This window comes from Hypanus sabinus, chromosome 10 (genome assembly GCF_030144855.1).
Source record: "Hypanus sabinus isolate sHypSab1 chromosome 10, sHypSab1.hap1, whole genome shotgun sequence".
In the NCBI taxonomy this organism is placed as follows: Eukaryota; Metazoa; Chordata; class Chondrichthyes; order Myliobatiformes; family Dasyatidae; genus Hypanus; species Hypanus sabinus.
Window position 1 is genome coordinate 69,891,473 of NC_082715.1, and position 12,137 is coordinate 69,903,609.

The window sequence follows — 12,137 nt, forward strand, 5'->3', positions numbered from 1 at the left end:
TTGGTACCCCTGGGATTCAGGTACAACTCGTCCTTTTTGTACAGGTCACACCTGCTCCAAAAGAGGTTCCAATGATCTAGAAATCTGAATCCCTGCCCCTTGCTCCAAACCCTCAGCCACACATTTATCCTCCACCTCATCCTATTTCTATCCTCACTGTCACGTGGTACAGGCAGTAAACCGGAGATTACTACCTTTGTGGTTCTGCTTCTCAACTTCTTTCCTAACGCCCTGCAGTCTTCTTTCAGGACCTCTTACCTTTTCCTATCTATGCCATTGGTACTAATATATACCACGACCTCTGGCTGTTCTCCCTCCCACTGCAGGATATCTTGGACGCAATCCGAAATATCCTGGACCCTTGCACTTGGGAGGCAAACTACCATCCGAGTTTCTTTCCTGTGTCCACAGAATCGCCTGTCCGACCTCCTAACTATAGAGACCCTATCACTACTGCCTTCCTCTTCCCTTCCCTACCCTTCTGAGCCATACGGCCAGACTCTGTGCCAGAGGCATGGCCACTGTCACTTCCCCCAGTTAGGCTGTGCCCCCCCCCACCCCCACACAAACAGTACTCCAATAGGAGTACTTATTGTCAAGGGTACAGCCACAGGAGTACTCTCTAGTACCTGACTCTTCCCCTTCCCCCTCCTGACTGTGACCCACTTGTCTGTCACCCATGGCCCCAGTGTAACCACCTGCCTACAACTCCTTTCTATCACCTCCTCACTCTCCTGACTAGATAAAGGTCATCAAGCTGCATCTCCAGTTCCCTAACTCAGTCCCTCAGGAGCTGAAGCTCAACGTACCTGGTGCAGATATAGAAGTCTGGGAGCCTGGGAGACTCCAGGACCTCCCACATTGGACACCGAGCACAGAAAACTGGCCTCACACACATATTACTTCCTTCCCTCCTTCCTGCAATTAGCACAGTTAAAACTACCTCACCTCATCCTGTTACTGCCTAAGCCCGTTGAGCCGAAGCCCTTTCACTCTGCTGCCTCTCACTCCGCTGCCTGCTGGATATATCTTTTTAATATGACAAAGAATCATCTTAATTGCTTTGAGGTAGTATAATCAAACAAATCACATACTTCGGCTGGGGCAACTCTGATGACTGGCATCCAATTCACTGTCAACTCTTTGCAGCTTTAAGAGGTTTTTGGATAATTTGTCCTCTTGACAGTCCTGTACTTTTATCTCACATTCTTTCTTTTTCTTCTGATCAGAGCGTTCTGTGGAAATTATTGAGTGGGCTTGTGGTTCGTGATGCAAATTGGCTGGTATTGTTTTGCCTTTCAGAGGACAACTCACAGTGGGATCATTTGGAAGCCTGTCCAGCCTTTTCTCTTCATGACACTGTCGCAGTTCTTTCTTCTCTAACACTTCATTTATAGATTCTTCTGATTCATTGGAAAAACACTGAAATAGTTCTTTACGAGATTTCCTCCTCTTACGAATTTCAGAAGTGTCTGACTGAAGTGCAACATTGGTTCCAACATGGATATTTTTGCTAGTCAGTGCAGCGGTGTTGAAAGATTCATTATCTTTGTAAACAGAAGCATTGGTCTGTACTTCAACACTGACGCTTGCTGCACTTTTTGTTCGTTTATTTCTATCTACACAATTCAGTGGATGGATTGCCTGCAATTTTCTCTTTTGTTTCACGCTTCCAAAAGTAATTCTGGGGGGACTTGGTGATTCAGGCGGAAGCATACCCAATGAAGGCCTTTTATTTCTTTGGTGGTCTTTCAGGTTAACTGGAGAAAAGAAGTCCTCATACAGCAACCTGTCCTCTTTAATTGGCAAGTTGCTTGCTTCAGATATATTATTTGGACTTGATTTAAAATAGTCCTTAAATAATTTCCAATTTTTCTTTGAGCTACATTGATTTTTCTTAGGTGCAATTGAAATATTAGATTGCAGAGGATAATTTTTATAATATTCATTTGATACAAAATCTGATTCTCTAAAAGAGTGATTTTCTACAGTGGCTGTTGACTTCACTAGTGGAGGTGATTGCACAGTTTTGTTCAGTAGTGCATTACTAAGGTTCAGATCTGCTGTAGCGTTGTTCAAATCTTTCACACTTCCTTCAGAATACTGTTCATTCAATTCCTGATTACTTGAGCCACCTGAGACTTGGTCATGATGCAGAGAAGTGGCAGTACTTGTCTTCAGAAACTGTAATTTCATTTTAGTAATCGATTTTTTTCTTCTTTGCAGTAAAGTATTTTTGTTTTCATTCTGTGGCGATTTGATTAAATGCATTCCCTGTACAAAAGGCACTGTCCAGGAAGGTTGACCCACTTGTCCTTCATAATCATCTGAGAGTGAAGTCTTGCTTTGTTCAGAAGTTTTATTAACAGACACACCTCCAGAATCAGTTTCTGTAACAAGATAAATAACTTCATTATTAAATACATGGAAGTAAGCCATGAAAATACGATAGGATTATGAAAACAGAAAACAATAGTGGATACAGCCCAATCCATTGCAAATAAAGCCCTCCCCACCAATGAGCAGATCTACATGAAGCACTGCCACAGAAAGCAGCATCCATCATCAAGGACCCCCACCATCCAGGCCACGTTCTCTTCTTGACGAGGTACAGGAGCCTCAGGACCCACTCCACCAGATTCAGGAACTCAACTATCATACTCTTGGACCACAGAACACTCATCCTACACTGAACTGTTTCCAACAACTGATGGACTCATATCATGTTTTCAATACTTATTACTTATTTATTATTTTGTTTGGTAAGTGGTCACAAGAAGACGGAGCGGAGTTACGTGGGCACTAAACGACAACTCCTTTGCTTGCATCTTCGGAAACAGCTCTATTTCCATCTTTAATGTGTTTTTTGAAAGGTCTAAATTGTGTGGGCATGGAGAGGATGTTTCCAATAATGGGAGTAGGCAGGAAAATGCAGTTGAGGGTTAATAAATCAGTCATTGTGGAATGGCTGAGCAGACTCAAAGGGGTAAACAGCCTAACTCTGCTCCTACCAGTTATGGTCTTACATACATAGCATTTTGACAGGCTGCATCACTGTCTGGTATGGAGGGGCTACTGCACAGGACCGAAAGAAGCTGCAGAAGGTTGTAAATCTAGTCAGCTCCATCCTGGGCACTAGCCTACAAAGTACCCAGGACATCTTTAGGAAGCAGTGTCTCAGAAAGGCAGCGTCCATTATTAAAGTCCTCCAGCACCCAGGGCATGCACATTTCTCTCTGTTACTATCAGGTAGGAGGTATAGAAGCCTGAAGGCACAGACTCAGTGATTCAGAAACAGCTTCTTCCCCTCTGCCATCCGATTCCTAAATGAACTTTGAAGCTTTGGACACCACCTCACTTTTTTAATACACAGTATTTCTGTTTTTGCACACTTTTTTAAAGAATTTATTCAATATACATAATTGATTTACTTGTTTATTTAATGTTTTATTTTATTTATTATTATTATTATTTTTCTCTCTGCTAGATTATGTATTGCATTGAACTGCTGCTGCTAAGTTAACAAATTTCATGACACATGCCAGTGATAATAATCCTGATTCTAAAGTCATTTAATGAAGTTCCATGTAACAAAATAAAAGGGAGAGTGGAGCATCGAACAGAAAGCCCTTCTCTCCGGTCTGAAATACCAGGAACACAAAGACATTCAAAGCTGCAGCTCCCTGGATGAGAAAAGGTGTGGATTAGAAAATGGGAGAGAAGAGAATGTTGTAAAGTTGCAGCAAACAATGGAGATGGTACAAGGGAAAAATAACAAGTAGAAATGAGGGCTAATGACAGACATCAGGACATTGTGGATTCCCAGTCTTCCTATGCTAACAAGACCATTAGGCACAGGAGCACAATTAGACCACTTGTTTGATCTACTATTCCATCATTGCTGATTTATTGGTTCCTCCAACCCCATTCTCCTGCCTTCTCCTCATAACCTTTGACACCCTAACTAATCAAGAACCTATCAATCTCTGCTTTAAATATACCCAATGCTCGGCCTCCACAGCCATCTGTAGCAATGAATTCCACAGATTTGCCACCGTCCAGCTAAAGAAACTCATCGTCACTGTACTAAACGGACACCCTCTATTCTGAGCTGCGCCCTTTGGTCCAAGACTCAGTCACTTGTGGAAACATCCTCTCCATGTCCACTCTATCTCGGTCTTTCAATAGCTTCAACATTATGACTATGGTAAGGTTGTATCAAACTGAATACAGATGGCACAGGGCAAAACGGAAGTAGAATAAAGGTGGACATTGAAGGTCCTCTGACCATAGTCTTTCTATCCTTATTATCACATGGTTTCAGAGTTGGGCAATCAATGTGAGGGAGTGCGTAAAAAAGAGCCAATTTTCATTCAGAACCGGGATCAAGATTTAAAAAGCAAAACTTAGCAGCAGTTTTACTGAGTTGGACAGCGACCGATCAACTAGAGGGATTCATCAGAAAAGGCCAAAACAAAATAATGCAAGTGTAAGCAGAGCGGTCATTCTTTTAAGTGCGTTAGTTTTAGAGCGACTTTGGCTCACTAGGCTTAGGCCAGATAAAGTATCCTGAGGGTACCTCTGTGTTCCTATTTGTTCATTTCTTGTCTGTTAGGGCATAGTAGTGTAGCAAGAATGGCTCCAGGAGCAGCATTTCATTCTGTATCTGAGATGTGGGAAGTGTCGGAGACCTCCAGGCTCCTGGATACACACATCTGCACCTATTAAGGAATTGGAGCTGCAGCTCAATGACCTTTGACTCATACGGGAGAATGAGGAGGTGATAGATAGGAGCTACAGGGAGGAAGCCATCCCTGTTGCAGGTGACAGACAACTGGGTGACTGTCAGGAGGAGGAGGGGAAATGCACAGCCCCTGCAGAGTACATCTGTGGCCATTCCCCTCAATAAGTAGACTACTGAGTGGGACAGCCTACCGGGGGAGACACAGTGACCTGGCCTCTGTCACTGAGTCTGATACTGTGGCTCAGAAGAGCAGAGGAGTAAAGAGAACTGCAGTGTTGATCAGAGATTCCATTGTTAGAGATACAGAGACACTCGAATGGTGTGTTGCCTCCAAAAAAGCCAAAGAGAGGGCATATAATAGAGCAAAAGTTATAAGTTAGAGAATTGGGAAGCTTTTTAAAACTAACAGAAGGCAACTAAAAAGTCATTAAAAAGGAAAAGATAGAATAGGGAAGTAAGCTAGCCAACAATATTAAAGATGACTCCAAAAGTGTAATAGAGAGCTGAGAGCGGATATCGGACTGGTGGAAAACAATCCTGGAAAAGTAGTATTGGGGGACAAGAAAATGGCAGATGCAAGACTCTTCATTGTAGAAGACACTAGCAGTATGGTGGAAGTTCCAGAGCATCAGGGATCAGTAGTTTGCCATGACCAGGGAGAAGGTTCTCAGAAAACTGAAAGGTCTGAAGGTAGACAAGTCACCTGGACCACATGGTGGACATCCTAGAGGTGGCTGATGAGATTCTGGAGGCATCGGTAATAATCCTCCAAGAATCACTAGATTCTGGAATGGTTCCGGAAGACAGGAAAATTGAAAATGTCCCTCCATGCTTCAAGCAGTGAGAGAGGTGGAAGAAAGGAAATTGTAGGCCAGTCAGTCTGAGCTCAGCAGATGCAATTGACTGTTAAGGATGTGGTTTCGGGGTCCTTGGAAGCACATGATACAATAGGCTGTAGTCAGCATGGTTTCCTCAAGGGAAAATCTTGCCCAACAAATCTGTTGGAATTCTTTGAAGAAAGAACAAGCAGGAGAAACAAAGGAGAATTGGTTGATGTTGTGTATTTGGATTTTCAGAATGTGTCACACAAGGTGTCACACATGAGGCTGCTTAACAAGTTAAGAGCCCATAGTATTACAGGAAAGATTCTAGCATGGGTAAAACAGTGGCTGATTGGCAGGAGATAAAGTGGGAATAAGGGGAGCCTTCTCTGGTTGGCTGCAGTGACTAGTGGCGTTCCACAGGGTTCTGTGTTGGGACTGATTCTCTTTGTTATATGCCAATGATTTGGATAAAGGAAAAATGGATCAGCTATAATGAGAATGGCAGAACAGACTTGGTGGGCCAAAGGCCTAATTCTGCCCTATATCTTATGGTATTTTGGTCTAACAAGATGAACACGATTAATATACATGTGTAAACTCAAGGCTTACAAATCCAGGAACAAATTAAACTTTGGAGACAATAATCCAGAAATAAAATAAATTGACACAATAGGAATGATGGACTAATATATAAATGGTCAAAGCCAATTAAGTCAAAAACTTGAAGTGAAGGAGAGGCCCTCTATTGGTCAAGGTCAACAATAAATATTGAATCCTAGCTATCATACACAAGCCAGCACACAATCCAGGACAGTACAACATCCCCCTCCACACAGCTAAACAATTACAAGGAAAGGCAGACACCTATATAATTTGGCAGCAGTGGCATTGCAGAAGTTGCCAGTCAGCATTAGCTCAAAGGAATGCCTGAAGAACTCCGGCTCCAGATTCTTCCTCGGGCTTTACTCCCAAAGCATTCCCCATGAGTGGAAAAGTCTTAACGCCGTGGCGGTCGCAGAATCATAGACATTGCACTGAAACAGGCCCTTCAATCTATTTAGTACATGATGAACTATTAAATTCTATCTGCCATTTTCCAGCTTGTCCAGATCCCACTGCAAGCTCTGATAGCCTTCCTCACTGTGCCCCCAATATTGGTGTCATCAACACATTTGCTAATGCAGTTAACCACATAATCATCCAGATTGTTAATATAGATGACAAACATCAACAGACCCAGTACGGATCCCTGCAGTATTCCACTAGTCAAAGGCCTCCTGTCAGAGAGGCAACCCTCTATGACCACTCTAGCTTCTCCCACAAAGCTAATGTCTAATCCAATTTCCAACCTCATCTCGAATGCCAAGCAACTGAACCTTTTTGACCAACTTTCAATGTTGGATCTTGTCAAATGCCTTGCTAAAGTCCATTAAGACCCATTAAGACAACATCCATTGCCTTGCCTCCATCAATATTCCTGGTAACTTCCTTGAAAAACTAAGATTGGTTACACATGACCTACCGCACACGAAGCCTTGTTGACTATCCTTAATCAGTCCATGTCTACCCAAATACTCATATATCTGGTCCCTTAGTATACCGTCCAATAACTTTCCAATGCCTGAGATCAGGCTCACAATCCTATAATTTCTTGGTTTATTTTTATAGCCTTTCTTAAACAGCAGAACAACATTGGCTATCCTCCAACCCTCTGATACCTCACCTATCACCAAGGATGATTTAAGTATCCCTACTAGGCCCTCAGTAATTTCTGCTGGGTCCGAGGAAACACCTTGTCAGGCCTTGGGGGTTTATCCACCCTAACTTGCCTCAACACAGGAAACTATGTGATCTGTAGAGTCCATGAAGTTGATGCCATTTGGCCTTATTCTATAGACTGTGCCTGCCTCCAGATGCAGAATTTGCATTTAAGATATCTCCCACCTCTTTTGGCTCCACGCATGGATTACCATTCTGATCTTTCGGAGGAAAAATGTCCCTTGTAATCATTTTGCTCTTAATATATCCGTAGAATCCTTTATGATTCTCCTTCACCTTGTCTGATGAGGCACCTTGTCTTTTTGCCCTGATTTCTTTAAGTATTTGAGATCAGAGCTTTCCTTCTCCTAAATGAGCTGCCAACATGGCTGACGAGCTCCATCTGCCCAACTTGAAGGGAAAAGTAAAGAGATACAGGAAAAGGGTCAGAGGGCAGGGACCCACGGTAGGCTGGCTAAAGGCAGGAATAGATCAGGTGTTCCCCATCCACACAAGATCATTCTACAATTTAATTTGCTTCAAAATAAGGCCGGCAAATCTCATAATTTCTAACTTTAATCAGATTCCTCCACTGGGGAAAAAAGTACAATTTCCTCTCACAGGTAAACAAGATGATTCAATTTTGCATGTTGAAAAGAAAGATCATTAAAATTCAAGCAGCTTAAATAATATACATTTCATCCACTTGCCTTCAGATAATGGTTTTGATATTGCTGTGGGAGATTCCCCAAGAATTAAATGGCAAGGAGAGACAAGAAAAGTCGATGTTGTCAATTGTGACATTTGAGAAGCTGTGTGAAGACAATAAATAGTTATATTAGACCAAATGTTTATGTGCAATATACAACAGTCTAATCTTACCATACAAACATAGATCTCTCTTGTATGTAAATTCAAATTCAAGTTCACTGTCTCATACATAACCAAACAAAACAAAGACCCTCTGGGCCATGGTGCACCCACAAAATATACATCACACACAGCACATAAACCAAAATATTGCCACAAAGATGTTAATAATATATTTCAAAGTGCATATGGTAAACAGCACAGGTACACAGTACAGTAAATAGCTCGCTTTCCTAATGGCGAGACCTCAGTGGTGGCATTAGTTTCACAGTCTGAGGGAAGAAGCTGCACCCAGTTTGCCAGTCTTTGTCCCGATGCTTCTGTACCTCCTTCACAGCAGTAGTGGGTCAAACAGAGTGTGGGCAATGCACATAGCACTTGGAGAATTACTTTAGCCCTATCTGTGAGATTCAGGAGGATCATTGAAAATTTAATCTGTATCAGATTTGATTACTGCCTCCAAACAGTCTCTTGAATTAAGCAATCAGCTACTCCTTGGACAAAACTCAACAAACAACAACAGAAAATAAATGTACTTCAGCCTGCTGAAAAAGGTTGCAAGATTATATAACCATGGTACACCAAGGTGATGAATAACAAAGTGAATCTGCCTCTATTTATCTCCACAAATGCCAGCAAGTTAAGGGCTCCCATCAAGTTTGCATTCTGCACACAACTACCCGTGAATCAGGTCTGCAAGCTTATTCACATGCATGATCAAGTGAGAAGGAAGAACTTGTAAAATTAGACAGAACATGCCTGTTATATTTGCTTTATGGCCTCAACTTAAATAGGTGGGGTCACTTTGCCAGCAGATAGTATAACTGGGAGCATAACTTGGCCACCTACAAAACCTTTCCCTGCTGTGTTTTAAGTGCTACACCCTGGTTCACATTTTTACTGCTATGCTGTAGGTATTTCATTTTAGCAGCTGTGAAAGATCAGTCTGTTCTGCTTTCAGCCTGCTTGGGTTATGGTGGGAGATGGTGAGAAGACGCTGGAGGGAACCAGTCGGAGGATTCGATCCAATGGGAAAACGCAAATCGATGGAACCAGAGCATGGAAGTCTACCAAGGGTCAGTGAATATGGCCTTTGGAAGATTTGAGCTCCAACATGTGCACATTTGACTGTTTAATTATAACAGGCCCTTTTTGTTTTGCTTTCTTTACTAACTCTTCGGTGAAATTAATGTTCATAAATATACAATTGTAAGCAGTGTGCAATCCATTATTTCATGCCGGCAGTCTACTGCAGAGACAGTAATTCACACAGCATTCATACAAATTGGGGTTTGGGTGGGCGAGACACCTCAACACCATGGATTTGAAAGAAGCAGTCATATACCCCCTAGACGTACAAAGCCAGAGAAGGATGGGATCCCACTGTGGAATCTAGAGGCTGTCAGCGAGGGGCTAACAAGCCGCATTTCCAGAAACACCCAGTAAAAGGAAGTTTCATAAGCATGACTTGGTCTAGATTATATACGTGCCGCCAGTTATACGTAGAAGCTCCTGCCACCACATGGATTCAGTTCAGCAAGGTCCATCTACAAATAGGTTTAAGTGCACAACTAACAGGTCACTCCAGCAGCAAGTGGCTTGCAGCTAGCTTGGATCCATAATTGACAACATTCCATCAATCTTCAGGTCATGACCCTCACTGACTTGTGCTAAAATATTTTTGTGACTGTATACGCTATCATAACTATACCTGTTGTGCAGGGTGGTTCTGTGTTTTGCACCTTGACCCTGGAAGAACACTGTTTCCTTTACCTGTGTACATGTCTTTAGTGGAATGACAATTAAATTTGAATATTACAGGGAGTATTATATTTGACTTTCTGTTCTCCGATAATTCCACACATAACAGTTTCATATATTTTGCATGCATCCCATGAGCTTTTTTTTTGATAAAAGTATTTGATGAATCTATGTTAAATTAAATTGGAGTACATTAATATCTCAAATCTTGAAATTGCATGCAAGGAGAACTTACCAGTAGGTGAAAGGTTTTCTCGTTTTTCTTTCATTTCCTTCAATCTTTCTTGCATTTCACAGAAATGATTTGGGGGAACCGATTTAATTTTAGCAGCTTCTTCAAATGAAAGTAACGGCACATCAGCTCCTTTGAAAATAAAAATGCAATTTAAATGGGGACAGAGGAAATAATAGATGAAATTCCGCACTCTGAACTAAGGTTAACTCTTTTCCTTGTTGAAGCTTTTGATGATCCACAAAGATTCAAGAGTCAGTTGGTACAGTACGTTATACACTCAGTGGCCACTTTATTAGCTACCTTCTGTATCTAATGAAGTGGCCACTGAGTGTCTGTTCATAATCTTCTGCTGCTGTTGCCCATCCACTTCAAGGTTTGATGTGTTGTGCATTCAGAGATGCTCTTCTGCATACCATTGTTGTAACGTGTGGTTATATGAGTTTGTTGCCTCGCTGTCATTTTGCATCAGTCAGGACTTTCTCCTGTGACCCCTCTCATTAACAAGGAGTTTCACCTATAGAACTGCCACTCACTAGATGTTTTTTTTTGCCTCTCGGACCATTCTCTGTAAACTCTAGAGATCGATGTGTGTGAAAATTCCAGGAGCTCAGCAGTTTGAAAGATTCAAACTACGCTGCCTGGCAACCACAGTCATACCATGGCGAAAGTCATTTAGATCACACTTCTTCCCATTCTGATGTTTGGTCTGAACAACAGCTAAACATCTTGACCATGCCTGTATGCACTTATGCATTGAATTGATTATTAGATATTTGCATTAAATGATGTACCTAATAAAGTGACCACTGAGTGTGCACGGAATATTTAGAAACATTTGTTTACAACACCATTAGAAAAAATTTCACTGACCTTGATTCAGGCTCTTCTGAAGAGAAATTAAAACTGAACGCTACATTGTACATTATCATATAGCCTGTATAATCCACTATTAACACAAGCTCCCTTCAAAGGATTCAAGTCGACCATTTCTCGTGGTCACCATCAATATCTTGTGAACCAGAGAAATCTCACCTCTCAACACAGGCAAATCAATAGCACATGACTCCAACCCATTTTGGCTCATTCACCTTGTTAAAAACTGGCATCATTTTCAAAGTAACTTCAGATAGTATCAATCTCTCAAATCATTCAAAAATGGCTGTGCATCATTGAGAACACTCAAGCAAAATATACTGCAATATTCAATAACAGGGCATTTTAAACTAAGCCCTATCCCTGTTATATGCGCCTTCAGACAATGCATTTTCACAGTTGTGTGTCGAACCTATTTCTACTAACTTCTCCTTAAATGTGTTCAAAACTCAGAGTTAAGCGTGCATGTACAGTGGAGTCTGCGAGGCTGTTAGCTGACCAGTATTGTGTGGGATGAGACGCACCACTTTCCCGCCAAAACAAGCCACGTGCACACACCTCAGTCTCACTCCCGCCGCTCTCGCATTGATAGTGGCAGCGTGTGGATGTGCAATCTTGCACTCTTAACCTTCTGTTGTTATTACCTACGGTGCAGTGATTTTGTGCTTGAAACATTTAACTATGCCTCCTAAGCATCCTATGTCAAGTCCTGGGCCATCAGCCAAGCAGCAGAGAATCGTTTTAACAATTGAAAAAAAGCTGGAAATTATAAACAGGGCCGCGTCAGGTGAAGGTAACACAGCTCTGGGACTCTACTTCAGCCTGGGTGAGTCTACGATCAGGAAAGTAAAGAAAAATACTGAAAAATAAAAAGTGCAATGATTGATTCATCTCAAGTATCTTCAAAGATTGTTACCAAAGTGCATCACCTAATTATGACAGAAATGGAGAAAATGTTGAGTTTGTACATTGAGCATGAAACAAAGTAAAAAAACAACACTTGGTGCCGATCATCTTTGTGTGAAAGCTTTGGAAATTTATGGTCATCTTTGTTCAGAGGCTAGTGAGGAAA

General features: G+C 41.8%; 1 protein-coding gene across 1 annotated transcript in view; it reads right to left on the reverse strand.

Moving 5' to 3' along the window:
• The window catches only part of mcph1 (microcephalin 1), a 288,336-nt gene that overhangs the window by 249,681 nt on the left and 26,518 nt on the right, over window positions 1-12,137 (reverse strand). The window contains exons 7-8 of the mRNA XM_059983454.1: window positions 10,193-10,321; window positions 1,095-2,390 (exon numbers count right to left, since the gene is read on the reverse strand). Coding sequence (XP_059839437.1) covers window positions 1,095-2,390; window positions 10,193-10,321 — 1,425 coding nt within the window. The remainder of the gene's footprint in view (window positions 1-1,094; window positions 2,391-10,192; window positions 10,322-12,137) is intronic.